Below are 15,795 nucleotides of genomic sequence, written 5' to 3'. Positions count from 1 at the left end.
GTGTATGCATTTATGTATAGCTAACCGGTCGATTAAACGTTTTACCGATTAGACCACGACCTTTAAACAATTTGTCCACAATCCGGAGAATTATTTTGTGTACAAGGCATAGTCCTAGACATAAATTTTTCTTTGCATCATAATTACAACACACATACAAACATAATAAAGCGTATATATATATATCCACACACATACAAACATAGCATGCAGACATCCATAGCCATACACTACATTTAACACACGCACACCTAAACCTCCTGAGACAGATGCCAGTTATTATGACAGGAATGCGAGTCCTCGTCTCTTTTATTTAGGATGGTGATGGCTGCTTGCACGAAGGACCTTTGGTAGGCAGTTTTTGCCTTTCGCAGTTATTTTTGATTGCTTACATCTCCCTCTATATATATACATTGCTAGTTATTAATAAATTTTTGTGTGCCTGTATGCATGAATGTATGCACAACTCCAGCATTACAAATGAGTATGACAGAGAAAATAATTGTCTTCAGAAATGCTTTATTTTAAAATGTCATCTTGTCACGGATGATAATGATATTATTCATATCAGGTTTCGTTTCATGTTAGTTTTCCTCTTTGAAGGGTTCATCGTGGTCACTGCTGTTGTCAAGAGAGCTTACTTCTGACACCCTGCTTTCAGATCGTTGAGGTTTGAGACCTTCACCCACACAGCCAGAGAGTCGGCGCGGTCAATGGCTAGAAAAAAAAACCACAGAAAAGGTAAACATTATATTTCTGAATGATTTTAAATATTTCTCTCTCTCTCTCTCTCTCTCTTCTCTCTCTCTCTCTCTCTCTCTCTCTTTTTTCTCTCTCTCTCTCTCTCTGTGTGTGTACATTCTAAGTCATCTCCGAGGATAAGCTAGAGTAGGTATTACCATCTAACAATACCAACACAGCGAGCTAAAAGAGAAATGATAGCTTAGCAATACACGTTCAGATAATAAATCAAACAATGCAACATATTAATCCAACACTTGCCATGTGGACACTTTCTTTTCTTTTTTTCTTTCTTTTTTATCTCTCTCTCTCTTCTCTCATCTTTGGATTTTGTCTGAATTATGTTCTGTAAATTGTATTTACTCAATAAAAAAAATTGCCATGCCAAAAAAAAAAAATACTAAATCAAACCATGGGGCAGAACGCGATTAGGGTTTATTTCATAACAAAAGCTTTTTTAAAAAAAGTATTTGGTTTGGAGGTTCTTATGAAATGTATATGCAGACGTTCAGCTAAGATGAAATAGGTGTGGCTGGGGCATTCATTTAACCCGGACATGGGTCGATTCGACTCAGGTGGGAGGTCGATATAGCCGGAGCGATATAGTTTATGGTCTAAATGATAAGCTGTCCATTGATTGTTGTCTTTTTATTAGCGAACATTTGTCAATTGTACTTCGTTACTAACAAATTGCAGAAATCATGTTTATACAAATGAATTTCATATGACCGACTGTTTGTGCTTTATTAAAATCCCATATAAAATATAAATAGTGCAGGTGAGGAAAGCATCCAAGTTCACCCCAGTACATGTGTAATGATACAGATTGGGCATGACAGAGTGAGTGCAAAAACGAAGAAAAAGCATTATAAGCTGCTACGACACCTCTCAATGACAACCTGATTTTAGTGAACCTAAGTGAGTATTAACAGGCAGGTTTTACTGTACTGCTAAGCACACGTGTATTTATGAGCAGTCAGAATACCTGCAATGACTCAGTAAGTCAGACTTACCTGCAGACTGGTACTGCACCAGACTGAATGACGGCGAGTACAGGATGAGCGGGTACTTCACGCCACTGGGTTTAGCATAGCCACAGTCGTCAGTCTCGTCCTTCACTACCAGCCACCCGGAATCTCCCGAACACCCGTTATAAACATGGTTCATGTAGAATCGTCTCTTCAGTCCTACGTCCCTGGAGACAAAGACATCCAGTATTAGGTCTAGAGATTGACAGAAAGACGGACAGACAGATGGATGGAAGAATGGAAGTACAAACAATAGGACTGTCTGAGTTGTTCTAGCCAGAAAACGTACCCGGTTGTAGAAAAAAAGTTGGTCTTGGATGATTTGAGATCGACCCACGACGACTCTAGGAGCCTTGTAGGAGACATCCAGTTGGAATAAGTACTGCCAGTGCCGTTAAAGACAACATGTTGCTTAGCCTGTCCTTCTTTGTACACAACCAGTTTCACCTGTTCAGGTAAACAGCACGGGTCAACACGTAGCGTTATAAATTCAAGTCAGGGCGGACAAAGACAGACAGCACTAGACAGATTATACATATAAGCGGAAAGTAATGATAGGAAGCATTATGAAACCTTGGTGATCAGTAAAATAAAAACAACTCTGGACAACTTGTTATCAGGTCTAAAAATCATTTCTAATTTTCATAATTAAATTTAATAATAATATTATAAATGCTCACTTTTATGTTTCAATTATTGAAGGAGGATGGAGTACTTGCAATAAGTAACCAAACTTTACCAACCACAGCACACTCACTATCTACATTTTATCTTTTCTTTTCGAAGTTTAAGGTTCACTTAAAGCATTTCAAATACACTAACAACCTTGTCGTGCTAATTATAATCCACGTCATAAAAGAAGTATAATCTCACGGTTTCGATTGCAAGTCGGGACCAGTATGTGAGGATCGAACCCCGGTAGTGCCTGTTGCAGTCAGTCAAGTTTTTGCGGCACTCGCACGGGGTCACGGCCCTGATCAGGGGCACGTCGTCATCTCTGTTTTGATCGATGAAAACGTTGTACCCTTTGTCACCGATGCCAGCAACCATTCGGAATGCCAGGATGTAGCCATCTTCTTCGATGAAGTCTGTTCAAGTCAAGGGTTGATGGAAAGGTCAATATATTATTCAAATTAGCCATTGGAGGAAAGGTCAAAGCATAGCACGCACAACGAATGACCCCGGGTTGTGTACAACAGTACAGACCTTTATCCAACAAGAGACAAGCATTGTACTACCAATATCATGCTCATTTATCCCATATTAACTTCTTTTCGTGACAGCTAATCTGGCGCTACAGTTACATCTCATCTCATATTTTTTTTCTGTTTCCTGTAATAATTGGATTATGAAAAATGTTTTATGGTGTAATCCAGTTTGGTTTGAAATTCTTTCAAATTTTGTTGTTAGTGGCACACAGAACATTCCTACCTTGGCATGAACACAGGCTCCCTGAAGACAATTGCTTCTTTAATACTACCACCTCCTGTTGTAGCTGTTCAACCAGAATTCTTAACTCCGTTCTGTTCGTAGTTGCAGTAGTCCCAGAGGTCATCAGGGACAGTACAAGCACAGAAGTTACGAAGTTAAACATTTTTAGCCTTCAACTGCAACACAGTTTAAACAAACGGGATTAAACAGATAAACATTTGACTTCGCATATTTTTTATGCATCAAAGGCCCGCGTGAAGCGTCTGAGTTTGTTCAGAATTATCGTCAAACTTCTTATCATCTTTCTTGTCAACACCTCGGGTCTTTCACTCACCCATCTCGTTAAACTCATCCACTCATCAATTCACAGAAATTAGAAAGTAAGACACAAAAAAAAATATAGCGATTACTATGTGTATTTAAATATATATTTGAAACAAACAGTAATAAAGTTTCTCTTAGAAAACATAACAATACATTATCAGAAATAATAAACAAAACAGGGTTTAGCAATAGCCAGCTGCTGGAATGTGGATCAAGCGCAACAAAAAAATATGAAATAGAGGTTAAAGAATATATGCACAAATATGATACAACATCGCGTGAACAAATAAAAAAATAATTTCACATGAAGAAAGCAAATTACAGCTAAACAGCAGTCCAGAACTTCCACGCATAGAATAAAATTGTTCGAAACGTTGCTGTTCATATTTGCAATATTCTGTCAAGCATAATTCTATTTTAATAATGCTTTTTTTGTGTCACCATTAATTCAAAAAATTAAAATGGTTCTCAAACTGACTTCCAAATGATTACTCAACAAATCCTAAAAACATTAGAATTACAGGTTTTTAAAACTAAGGGTATACCCATCATCAGGCAAACAAGTTTTACCTATTTTCTGCAAAGCATTAAGTAATATTAAAGGAATTTTCTGCAATTAATACCAAAGACACGAGAAAACTGAGAATACCAGTCTAAAGACACCGTTTCCTTTACGTAGGTCGGTAGTCGTACAGAAGTGACAAGTGTCGTTTTATACTTTCTGCTTTAACTAATAAAGTGTTTGTCTCGTCAAGCAGTCTCTACCAGCCAGTCAAATTCTTGGACTTTGTGAGGACCAATCAAACTTGTTGTCACGCCTGATGACGATAAACCCTGACATGCGCAATCAGTGCAGCGTCACAAACACTTCACCTCGTCATATAACTTTTGTTATTTGGTCTATAAAATATAAAATAAGTAAAAAAAAAGTATCTGTCTATTTTTATTTTTGTTTCGCAAATCTCTAGATTTTTAGGAAAAAGTTGTCATCGATTAAGCATTACTAAATATAATTATGATCAAATTGTTGGGAAGTGGCAGGTGGGGGGAATGTTGGGTCCTAAAGTCAAAAGCAATAGTCACTAAACGTCACGTACTTTTTTCTGTTCTACAGCTATAACCACACTGGTAACATGAAATAAAATAGTCATTTACGTACCTGGGAAAACCAAACTTTTCACAAGTTGTTATTGGTCTTGCTTAAATACATTTCTAATTGAATTGACGTTTGTTTTTCTCTATGTTCATACGATAACCACCTGCTGCTACGTATTAGAACTCATAAAACTCACAGAAATCAAAAAGAATGTTGTAAACGTTTGCTCGATCTTTCATCCTCTTGTTACCACAGTAAGTGACTTGTAGAACCTAATTAATCTCTTGATTTTCTGTAGTTATGAGTGCAGCTGTCATCACAACAATGCCCCACGTACAACGCAGAAATAAATAAAGTGCTTAGAATCTGTTTTTTGTTTACCTTTTTTCTTTGAACTAGGAGATTCTGAGTATCAGGTGAAAACTATAAGCGCCATTGTGTTTCTTATCAGTGTTTGTATTTATGGCAAGGTGTGAGCTCTCAGGCTATTTAAACGAAGTATCAGGGGTAGTCGTAATTATGTCAAAAGCGCAAATGACTAATAAATTATTTTCCTTTTTACTATCCAATATTCGCCCACAATAAACAAAATACCGATAAAATCATCAATCTGCGATCCGCTTTTTGTGATTTGAAGGGACACAATTGTTATGAATAAATCACAAAATAAATTGTCTGAATTTTTTTATTATTGGGTGTTAATTTCTGCTTGTTCTTGTTATACTGCTCCCAGACTCGTATTTTTCGTTATCCTTCTCATCATCATTGCCATTATTACATCGTCGTCATCGTCAGCCTTATCCTCATCCTGCTCATCATCATCTTTATAACTACAATAATAAATAAGAGCTGTCTTTACTGTAATCTTGTCAACTCAGTATATACTCACCTCAGACTATTCATAATGTTGTCAAAGTAAAGATGTAAAGATTTGCTATCATACTATAAGCCACATTATCAAAAAAGGAAGAAACTCTTTGCTTCATTCGTATTATTGTAGAAGAGAGTTTTTTTCCTTAAAAATCGTTTATCAACCACGTACTAATCTTAGAGAAACTTGCCACGTCTACCAGTAACATGATAAGTTTACTTTTACTTATACCGAAGACATGAGGACGTTGTGTCGCACACACCAATAACGGGAGCAAGCTGCTGTCACACACATCTATCGCATAACAACGCTAAAATAAAAAGGTAGATATTTAAGACCTTTAAGTTATAGTTTGTAAATTTTAAAAATGATTTGTGCCTTTGTGGATTAATAAAGTTCTATTGTAACGATAACCTTAAAGTTTTTTCGGAAGCTTAGCTCTGCGTCTGAAAGAGAAATGAGTGAAGGGCTGACATGTGAATCTCGTTATCGTGTAAATTTTTCTCTATTTCACAAATGCCGCCATTCTCTGCTAAAATTTGGATTCAAATTTAAATGTTTTAAACACTATGAAAGTTGAAAATGTTAAATATATTTGAGTTTACAGTTTTTTACAACTCTTATCCATCCCCAAACAAATCCTGCCCTCATTGTCCCAAACGTTTTTAAAGCCAAGTAAAGTAAACTCAGAAAAGGATGCATGACAGTTAAAAACCTTAAATACACACACATGTATGCGCCCCCTTGTGAGCTCTTGTTTATAGACAAAGGATTTCTTGTACACAAATGAGTCAGGGGAGGTTGCACAATCAGGTCCAAATGTTGTACGACGACAATTTTACTCACTCTCTCTCTCTTACAGTAGTCCGCTCGTACAACTCTCCATACAGAAATAGTGTAAGGAGTTGTGGTAGGTCTCGTGTCTCGTGCACGAATGGCGTCTTGTGTCTGACGTCTTGTGTGCGTCATTTTTCCACGTCAAATGGAGCAGAAAAAGACGTCATATACATGTTGCTCTTTAATGGGCGGGAAACACGTCTTCTCCGCCATCTTCTTTATAACTCTCTCAGTGACATTCCTCAGAACTTGAGACTCTTCGATTCTATTCTCCTACAAATCTCTTCATCGTCATCTGCGGGTGCTCGTAGAGCGTTGCGTGTGTGTGTAATACTTCGTGCGTTTGCAAGGTAAGTGTACTTTTGTCTTATTACTAATGGTTCAGACCTCTCATTGTTTTAGTGATGAGCTATAAAAGTCATTGACAATCGTATAAGGCATCATCATATCTCACTTCATCTGTCGTCGTTCTGGTCATCTAATTGTACCTTCAGACGGCTGGCATTTAAAATATTAAAAAAGCACTTCACAAAATTTCTTCTTTTAATCTATTAACAAAATTTTAATGTATTAAATATTAAACTGAAGTGAAAGTATAAAATGTCTCACTAATATGTTTCTTTTTGCTCAGGAATTACAACATTACTGCTCCCACTTCCTTGAAGTTTCTAGAATTAGGTTTGCATATGGATAAGAAAGATGCAATAGGAATAATATATGCGTGTATTTATCTTCTGTATGTAAATGAGTGTGTATGTATTGGTATATAACTACTAAGATATTCCTGTAACTGCTCGGGCTTAAATACCACAATCTGTATGCACAATGTATGCACAACTCCAGCATTACAAATGAGTATGAAAGAGAAAATAATTGTCTTCAGAAATGCTTTATTTTAAAATGTCATCTTGTTACGGATGATAATGATATCATTCATATCAGGTTCCATTTTGGTTTTCCTCTTTGAAGGGTTCATCGTAGCCACCGCTGTCGTGATGGGAGCTTAGTTCTGACACACTGCTTTCAGACTGTTGACCCCTGAGAGCTTCACCCACACAGCCAGAGAGTCGGCGCGGTCAATGGCTACAGAAAAAAAAAAACAGAAAAGTAAACATCATATCTCTGAAAAATGTTTCAGATCCGGATGATTTCAAATATTACTCTCTCTCTCTCCATCTCTCTCCATCTCTCTCCATCTCTCTCCATCTCTGCACATTCTTAGCCATCTTCGACAACAAGAGTACGTATTATGGTGAAATATTATCAGCATAGTCCGCCGTTGTCCAAACACGTTTAGCCATCATCTTACAAAACAGATATGATCGCTTAGAAATACACGTTCAGATAATAAATCAAACAATGGCGCATGATGCGACTGAGGTTTACTTTAAAAAAAACTTTCTCGTTATTATTCTTTAGTTTGGAGGTTCTTATTAAATGTCAATGTAGACTTTCAGTGAGTCAGACTTACCTGCAGACTGGTACTGCACCAGGCTGAATGACGGCGAGTAGAGGATGAGCGGGTACTTCACGCCACTGGGTTTAGCATAGCCACAGTCGTCAGTCTCGTCCTTCACTACCAGCCACCCGGAATCTCCCGAACACCCATTATAAACATGGTTCATGTAGAATCGTCTCTTCAGTCCTACGTCCCTGCAGACAAAGACATCCAGTATTAGGTCTAGAGATTGACAGAAAGACGGACAGACAGACAGATGGATGAATGGAAGAATGTAAGTACAAACAATAAGATTGTCTGTGTTGCACTAGCCAGAAAACGTACCCGGTGGTCGAAAAAAAGTTGGTCTTGGATGATTTGAGATCGACCCACGACGACTCTACAAGCCTTGTAGGAGACATCCAGTTGGAATAAGTACTGCCAGTGCCATTAAAGACAACATATTGCTTCGCCTGCCCTTCTTTGTACACAACCAGCTTCACCTGTTCAGGTAAACAGCACGGGTCAACACGTTGCGGTTTAAATTCAGGCATGACCGAATACTTAAGCCCTAGCTTGATGAGACAGATTATAGATAAAATCAGGAAGTAATGGTTGAAAGAATTAAGAAACCCTGAGTAGAATAGAAAGCAAATCTGGACCACAGAAGTGGTAAACACTTAATCAAATGTAGAAATAATGTATGCTTTTATTATTAATTATAATAATAATATAATAATTAATCATATTAATATGGTGTAAAGTACTTTCAATGAGCAACTGAATGTTTCTTTTGATGGTACTTTCAGCAGACTCACTATCCACATTTCAACTTTCCGTTTTGAAGTGTAAGGTCAGCTAATAGGTGTTATAAATGTATCAACAGCCATGTTGTGCTAATTATAATACTCATGATAAGAGACTATGATCTCACGGTTTGGATTGCAAGTCGGGACCAGTATCTGAGGATCGAACCCCGGTAGTGCCTGTTGCAGTCAGTCAAGTTGGAGCGGCACTCGCACGGGGTCACGGCCCTGACAAGAGGCAAGTCGTCATCTCTGTTTTCGTCGACGAACACGCTGTATCCTTTGTCACCGATGCCAGCAACCATTCGGAATGCCAGGATGTAGCCATCTTCTTCAATAAACTCTATAAAGTTACGGGTTAGATATAACAGTAGTTTGGAAAGGTCAATCTATTGTTCATATTCATCTCTGGGGGAAAGGTCACGGTAAGCTACGTTTTTTGTCAAAGGATAGCTCGAAAAAATTAATGTCCCCAGGTTGGACATGATACAACAGTTAGAGCTTTATCCAACGAGAGACAAGCATTTCACTAACAACATCATGCTAGTTTGTTCCATTTTTAGTTCTTTGTGTATCAGATAAGCTGGCGATACATTTAAAATACACGTTTGTCTCAATTTTAATATTTGTTTTGATGATTTGCATTATTAAGTATTTTTTAAAATTTCGCTTTTTTAGGGAGTAATCAAGTTTGGTTTGCATTTTTTAGTCGTTATTAATTGCACACCGGATATTCCTACCTTGACATGAACACCTGCTCGCTGACGACACTTGATTCTTTATTTCTACAACCTCCTGTTGTAGTTGTTCAATCAGCGTCCTTAGCTTTGTTGTGCTGGTATCTTCATTTGTCTTCACAAGGGTCAGCAGGGACAGAAGTAGCAAAGAACTTACGAAGCGGAACATTTTCAGTCTTGAGCTGCAACACAATTCAAACAGACGGGACTAGACAGTTAAACATTTTGCTTTGCTTATTTATGTTGCCAAGACCTGAGTCTAATGTCGCTCAGAGTTATCGTCAAACTTATCATCTTTCTTGTCTTTTAATTGTCAACACGCCTGCTTGTTTAACTTATTTACTGATCAATTCACCAAAATACGAAAGTTATTAAATAAATAGAAAATAAGTAAGAAAAAAGTATTTGTCTATCTTTAGTTTTGTTTACCAAATCTCTAGATTTTTTAGAAATACATTGCCATTGATTAAGCATTAATAAATATAATTATAATTACATTTGTTCGGAAGTGGCAATGGGCGAATATTGGGTCCTAAAGTCCAGACTAGCTAACTTCCGTACTTTTTTCTACTTCTACAGCTATAACCACACTGACAACATGCAATAGGATAGTGATATACTTACCGGGAAAACCAAACTTTTCACAAGATGGTCTTGTTCTTGCTTTATATACATTTCTAACTGAATTGACGTTTGTTTGTTTTTCTTTAGGTTTAAGCGATAACCACCTGCTGCCACGTATTAGAACTCATAAAACTCACAGAAATCAAAAAGTGTTGTAAACGTTGCTCGATCTTTCATCCTCTTGTTACTACAGCAAGTGATCTGTAGAAGCTAATTAATCTCTTCATTTTCTGTAGTTATGAGTGCAGCTGTGATCACAACAATGCCCCGTGTACAATGCAGAAATAAATAAAATATTCAGACACTGTTCTTTGTTTACTTATTTCCTCTGGACTAGGAGGTTCTGTCAGGTGAAAACTATGAGCGTCATTGTGTTTCTTATCAGTGTTTGTATTTATGGCAAGGTGTGAGCCCTCAGGTTATTTAAACGAAATCTCGGAAGTAGCCGTAATTATGTCCAAAGCTCAAATGACTAATAAATTATTTTCCTTTTTACAATCCAATATTCGCCCACAATAAGCAAAAGTACCGATAAAATCATCAATCTGCGATTCGCTTTTTGTGATTTGAAGGGAGACAATTATTATGAGTAAATCACAAAATAATAAATTGTCTGAAATTCTCTATTTAGTTTTGGGTGTTAATTTCTGCTTGTTCTTGTTATACGGCTCCCAGACTCATATTTATCCTTATCCTTCTTCTCATTAACATCGTCATCATCACTACAATAACAAATAAAAGCTGCCTTTACTGAAATCTTGTGTCCCCTACCTATTTCTGTATCATCCACCTTTTTATATAAATGTTGTATTCGTTACAGCGATCATGAACTATTTCACATTATGTGATAGTCCAATATAACCAAAACGGAAGCAGAACAGACAAAACAGACTTCTGAAAACTTTTTCCTGCAGTAAACAGTTAATGAGAAGGCAAACTACCGCTCGCTCAGTAATTATACATATAGATATATTCATGGAATTCGTGGTGATTAGAAATCTTTATTTGCATTTATTCAGGTCTCGTCTTAATCGATGTTGTGAGTTGAATGTCAGGGGAGCGAACTTCTGACATGGTATGTTGAGCATTTTGCGATTGACTCCCTTAAACATTAGAAAAAACACACCGGCGTCTCCTTCACACCCGAGGTAGGCATGGTTGTATTGGTTGAGATGATCTTGATCTTGTTAAATAATGTTGTATTCCTGGTCAATCTGCAAATTTCTCGTTATTACCAGCATGTGTATCCCATAATAACAACTGCTTTTTATGATCTTTATCAGTATAAATGTACTTTCATTGAACACAAACAGAAAACTGTGTACTAGGAAAAAACGGTTTTGCTATTACTATATATAATGTCTACAGTTTGAACTTTCTTATTATAAATATATATTTACAGACTCCGAACAGCTGTCTCTCTATGTTTTTTTATAGACTTTAACATAGAGCCTATAGAATGTTTGTTCACGTACCTGAGTACAAAAGGTGGATTTTGATTACTCGCAGGAATTGTACACTTTGCAAAATGTGAACATACTGTGGCAAGACTACAGCTTGAACAAATAAAGCAAGCTAATTTTGTATGTCTCGTCAATAATGTAATAATTATCAAAGTGGCCCTCGGCAGTAAAAATGTTTCCCAACTTTAGACTATTTAGACTACAAAGTCACGGTGAGAGGACACGTTTGACAGTCTATTGCTAGTGAAAGGCCAAACTGTTTGTACTCGTTTTGTTCTGTATTTTGTCACAACCTAAGAAAGGCAGCAAATGTCAGCTTGCATTTTTGTTCTTCTTTCAAACATTAATAACGTACCTGAAGCCCCTGTCAATACATAAAACTCATTACATTTAACAGTCTAGCTGTACCCTAAAGGCTCTTCACAGTCAATAATAAATCTGCAAACGAAATAAAATGCCAATACGCAAACACAAAAAGAAAGATAAAAAATGGACGAGTTATCAAAATTTTTATTTAGAATACATGTAAGAAAACTTAAATCCACAGTAAAATAAAAAAAACCGAAAAAACAACATTCACTATCATTATTACTTATATAGTCTATTCTCAATCATTGATGATACCGTGTTAAGAAAATGAATGAATCAAAAAGAAAAAAAAAGAAATTCCAAGCTTCTTGAATGGTCATGCTTTTTTTCAGATTTGTTCGCATTACTTCTCTTGGGATCCGGGTTTTTTTTCTGCATCCCCCCTCAAGAGGAGACGGCGAAACCGAAGAACGAATACCGCATGATATTTCCTCCCGTATAGACATTGCATGCTATGTTACGTGTGTGATTTTGTTTTTGGGGGAGGGAGAGGCAGGGGTCAAAGCATAGAGCTCTAGTTAACCCATATTATTATTATTATTATCATCATCATCATCATCATCATCATCATCATCATCATCATCATCATCATCTTTGCAAGGAGGAAATACGAGATTTAAAAGTCTTGACCTTTAGACAACTTTTCTTCCTTGCTGTCAAATATTTTTATCCTGGCCACAACCATCATTACACCAACACGACTGCAGACGCCACAGCTTCATCCCGAGGAATGGATTTCTCTGGTGATTTACGCAATACATCAAATTATGAAGGCATTAAAGAGAAAATTCCGCTAAGGCGGTGCCAACGGTGTCGGAGGATCCTTTGTCACTCAGACTACATTTTTGCTCGTCATAACAACTAGCACCAGCTTTTCTGTCTGGCCCAGTAGTTCATGAGTCACGATCTCCCCTCACGTCTTTTTTCATCACCCCATGGCAACATCTTTTCTTCTTTTAAAATAGTTTTTTTTTTAATTCTTACTGGTTAACGCCAAGAGAACATAGCTAAAATACACTGGTTGTTCAAATAAACATCTTTCATTACTACAACATTAAGGGATAGACGACTGCGTTATTGTATGTGCTGAGATTTTGCTTTAACCTTAGAAGAAAAGAAGACTCAGGAAGGAGTTGCATCTATGTCTTGAAAAATCAAAGAAATAAAAACCAATTCCGATCGTACGGCGGCCAAATGCGTCATAATTTGGTTTTTTGAGGAGCAGGGTCGTGAACTCACGTAGGCCATGTTGAGGCCAATCCCCTGATTGAATGCAAGAATTGATAAGACGTGGACGACTTAATCAATCATGTTAGTCGAAACACAAATTGACTTCGCCATCATGACGACCGATGTCCTCCCACAGCTTGCAGTGCACAACTAATAAAGTGCCGAGAAAGACACATGGCGTCGTCCTTGCGCCCCATCCGTCTCAGAAATTGCCTTCTGGATGGTCATCCGATATAAGCAATGGATCCAGTTTGGATTTTTTTTTAAACCAAGAAAACGTACTCTTAGAAAAATAATTACTTGAATAAAGATTTTTCCCACGGTGACCTGTTTGTTTCAATCGGTGCTTTTATTCATGGGAAATAAAGGGAAAAGAAATCTCTTCCTGTATTTCTTTTATCCAGCATCTTTTGGAAGAGGATGAGAAAAATAAATTGCTTTAGAGACGGATTGATAAATGAATGATGTTTTGAAATATAGAAGTGTTTTGATATATTTGACACAGTGAAGAAGCTAATTTTAACCCCCACCCCAAAAAAAAAAAAAAAATCTTTTCTATAATAAAAGTTTTCATGGCGCTGTGGCGAGGACGTCAACTGAACTTGAGGAGTAAAACAAAAAAAAAAAAGAAAAAGTTCTTTCTATATCCCTGTTATTGTTTAAAAACAAGCTTATTTATTTACTATCTGTTAAATAAACGTTATGAAATTTAAACTGTGTATGAACATAATAATAAATTTGGTCCTTAGTGATATAGCTAGAGTCTCTGTAAGTGCACCATTGGTAAGGTTGGCAGGCGTCAGTTGTAAAGGTCTGTGTTTTCCTGTTGCCCAATGGATAATTAATCAGACCAGCATTCGATCACACCTAATTACAACACTCAATATTTTGTTACAACATACACCTGCATTCACACCATCAAAAAAATATGTATATATGTAAAAGAAAAGGTAATTAAGTAAAAGAAGACGTTGATTCATCGCCCAAAGGACGTCTGCTCACGGTAGACAGAGGACAAAGTACAGGAACTCATCTCTGTAGGACTGTCTAGTGATGTCCTCACGGGCTACAGATGGTCTCTGGGTCCCCACCATTCACCCTTCCCAGCCTGCCACTGAAGCCTCATCATTATTGCCATATGTGAAGTGGAGGATGGCCCCGCTGATTGAATAAGCGATCTTGAATCGATCCATTAGGATCATACCTCGCCACTCGCCGTCGTGAAGAAGAAAAAGAATCCGCTTTGAAGGAATTTAATTAGAAAAGCGATTTTCTTGCCACCCCGCTCTTGCAGCCAAAGCTTTGTTGGGAAAACACGGATGGATCTTCCCTTTTGTCTCCGTTTTCATCAGAGCTTCCCGTTCCAGGAGAGTGCAGGGGAGAGCACTTTCAGGAAGGAACTGTAAGAGGTTTATGGCCATGAAATGAAGAAAGTGAAAGTAGTTTGCCCAGTTCTGTATTAACGCAAGTACAGATTGTGATGAGAAAAAATTTTAGTTTGTGAATGAGTAGATTGCATGGACCTGCGCCAGAAAAATACTATTCCTCGGATATTTTAAACTTTTCCCAGCCTGCCTCGAACTTCCATTTTCTTCACTCTTCAAAATGTTTCCACGAGTTCATGTGCTCGTACGTCTGCGCGTCAGAGAGACGGACTCGAAGTGAGACAAAGTGAAGATAATTCCCTTAGGAAGAAAATGATTGCTTTTTTTTCAAGAAAATGTGTGAATGGCTTCCTTCAGGATGAACCGTGATAAAGTACTGACTATATTCTCACAGCTTCTTGGTCAGCACAAGTCAATCCCCTCCTGTACCTCTCCCCTCCCCTCCCCTCGTTTCCACTCTCCCGCTGGTTTTCATTATGGTAGCACTCATTTCTTCTCGCTCTCATATCCTCCTCAAAGCCCTCCGCCATTCATAAGATGCTCTTCTATCATACTTTGAACCCTCCATCACTGGATGGGCGATGACAGAATCAAAACACGTGCCGCGCTGATCCCGCATGAAATGAGATTTCTAGCGCCCCCTAGCTGCTCCCCCCCAGCCAGCAGGAGAAGACAACTTTCTCTTAAAGGAATACTCTAGCCGTTGTTTCGAAAAAAAGAAGTTTTAGACTTAAGCTGTTAAGATGAGAAATTATAGTTTTGTAATTAAAAATTGTTTTCATTCTGTAGACTCTCGTACTGCGCCGTGCGTGTGTGTTCGTTTATATGTATATATGTGTGTGTGTTTGTGTATATATGCGTTTTTTATGTATATTTGTGTTTATATATATGAGTGTATGCGTGTGCTTGTGTGTTTGTTTATATATATATAATTGGTTGTTTATATATATGTTTGTCTGTGTGTGTTTGTATATATATGTGTGTGCGTGTGTTTGTTTGTTTATGTATTTATGTATATATGGTTGTATGTGTGTTTATATGTGTGTATGTGTTCTAGTATGTGTTTCTAGATACATATTTGTGTGAGGAGGTGAGTGCGTTATCGGATACGCATGTGAGTGAGTGAGAGTGAGTGAGAGAATTGCATGAAAGGAAAGATAAACGGGATGAGGTAATTGAAGTGAGAAATAATTTCTGTTACATTCCTGATTGATTGGTGTATTTATTTATTCATTTATTACTATGCTTGTGTGTGTGTATGTGTGTGTTTCTTTTTGTTTCTTTTATCGCTGTGGTTCAAATTCCTGTCTTGTATCGTTGACTCGCTCGACATTTCTTATTTTTAAATCTCTTTCACCTTTACATGTCTAGCACACGTATGTTTACCACAAAGAAATAGGCTTTGACCATCAAAG

General features: G+C 37.3%; 2 protein-coding genes across 2 annotated transcripts; both read right to left on the bottom strand.

Annotated features, from left to right (window-relative positions):
* Nucleotides 1–519: 519 nt before the first annotated feature.
* Nucleotides 520–6,417, bottom strand: LOC112558248. Its single transcript, XM_025228599.1, has 6 exons — nucleotides 6,338–6,417; nucleotides 3,201–3,376; nucleotides 2,643–2,857; nucleotides 2,059–2,216; nucleotides 1,755–1,936; nucleotides 520–717 (listed from the first exon to the last, which is right to left on the bottom strand). The coding sequence occupies exons 2-6, from the start codon at nucleotides 3,361–3,363 to the stop codon at nucleotides 638–640; spliced, it is 798 nt and encodes a 265-aa protein (XP_025084384.1). The 5' UTR covers nucleotides 3,364–3,376; nucleotides 6,338–6,417; the 3' UTR covers nucleotides 520–637.
* Nucleotides 6,418–7,209: 792 nt separating this feature from the next.
* Nucleotides 7,210–10,228, bottom strand: LOC112557345. Its single transcript, XM_025227145.1, has 5 exons — nucleotides 9,313–10,228; nucleotides 8,701–8,915; nucleotides 8,112–8,269; nucleotides 7,800–7,981; nucleotides 7,210–7,411 (listed from the first exon to the last, which is right to left on the bottom strand). Exons 1-5 carry the CDS (start codon nucleotides 9,476–9,478, stop codon nucleotides 7,332–7,334), a joined length of 801 nt encoding a protein of 266 aa, XP_025082930.1. The 5' UTR covers nucleotides 9,479–10,228; the 3' UTR covers nucleotides 7,210–7,331.
* Nucleotides 10,229–15,795: the final 5,567 nt, after the last annotated feature.

The sequence above is a fragment of the Pomacea canaliculata genome, linkage group LG2 (genome assembly GCF_003073045.1).
Source record: "Pomacea canaliculata isolate SZHN2017 linkage group LG2, ASM307304v1, whole genome shotgun sequence".
Lineage (NCBI taxonomy): Eukaryota > Metazoa > Mollusca > Gastropoda > Architaenioglossa > Ampullariidae > Pomacea > Pomacea canaliculata.
The sequence above is the reverse complement of the archived record's forward strand: the minus strand, read 5'-3'. Positions and strand labels throughout refer to the sequence as shown.

Excerpts from the sequence above, each read along its gene's own strand:
- LOC112558248 (XM_025228599.1), bottom strand. The coding sequence starts at position 3,363 with ATGTTTAACTTCGTAACTTCTGTGCTTGTACTGTCCCTGATGACCTCT. Across the intron at positions 2,217-2,642 it reads CCCGACTTGCAATCGAAACC|GTGAAACTGGTTGTGTACAA; the intron begins GTGAGATTATAC and ends TTACCTGAACAG. Across the intron at positions 1,937-2,058 it reads AACTTTTTTTCTACAACCGG|GGACGTAGGACTGAAGAGAC; the intron begins GTACGTTTTCTG and ends CTTTGTCTCCAG.
- LOC112557345 (XM_025227145.1), bottom strand. The coding sequence starts at position 9,478 with ATGTTCCGCTTCGTAAGTTCTTTGCTACTTCTGTCCCTGCTGACCCTT. Across the intron at positions 8,270-8,700 it reads CCCGACTTGCAATCCAAACC|GTGAAGCTGGTTGTGTACAA; the intron begins GTGAGATCATAG and ends TTACCTGAACAG. Across the intron at positions 7,412-7,799 it reads GGTGCAGTACCAGTCTGCAG|CCATTGACCGCGCCGACTCT; the intron begins GTAAGTCTGACT and ends TTTTTTCTGTAG.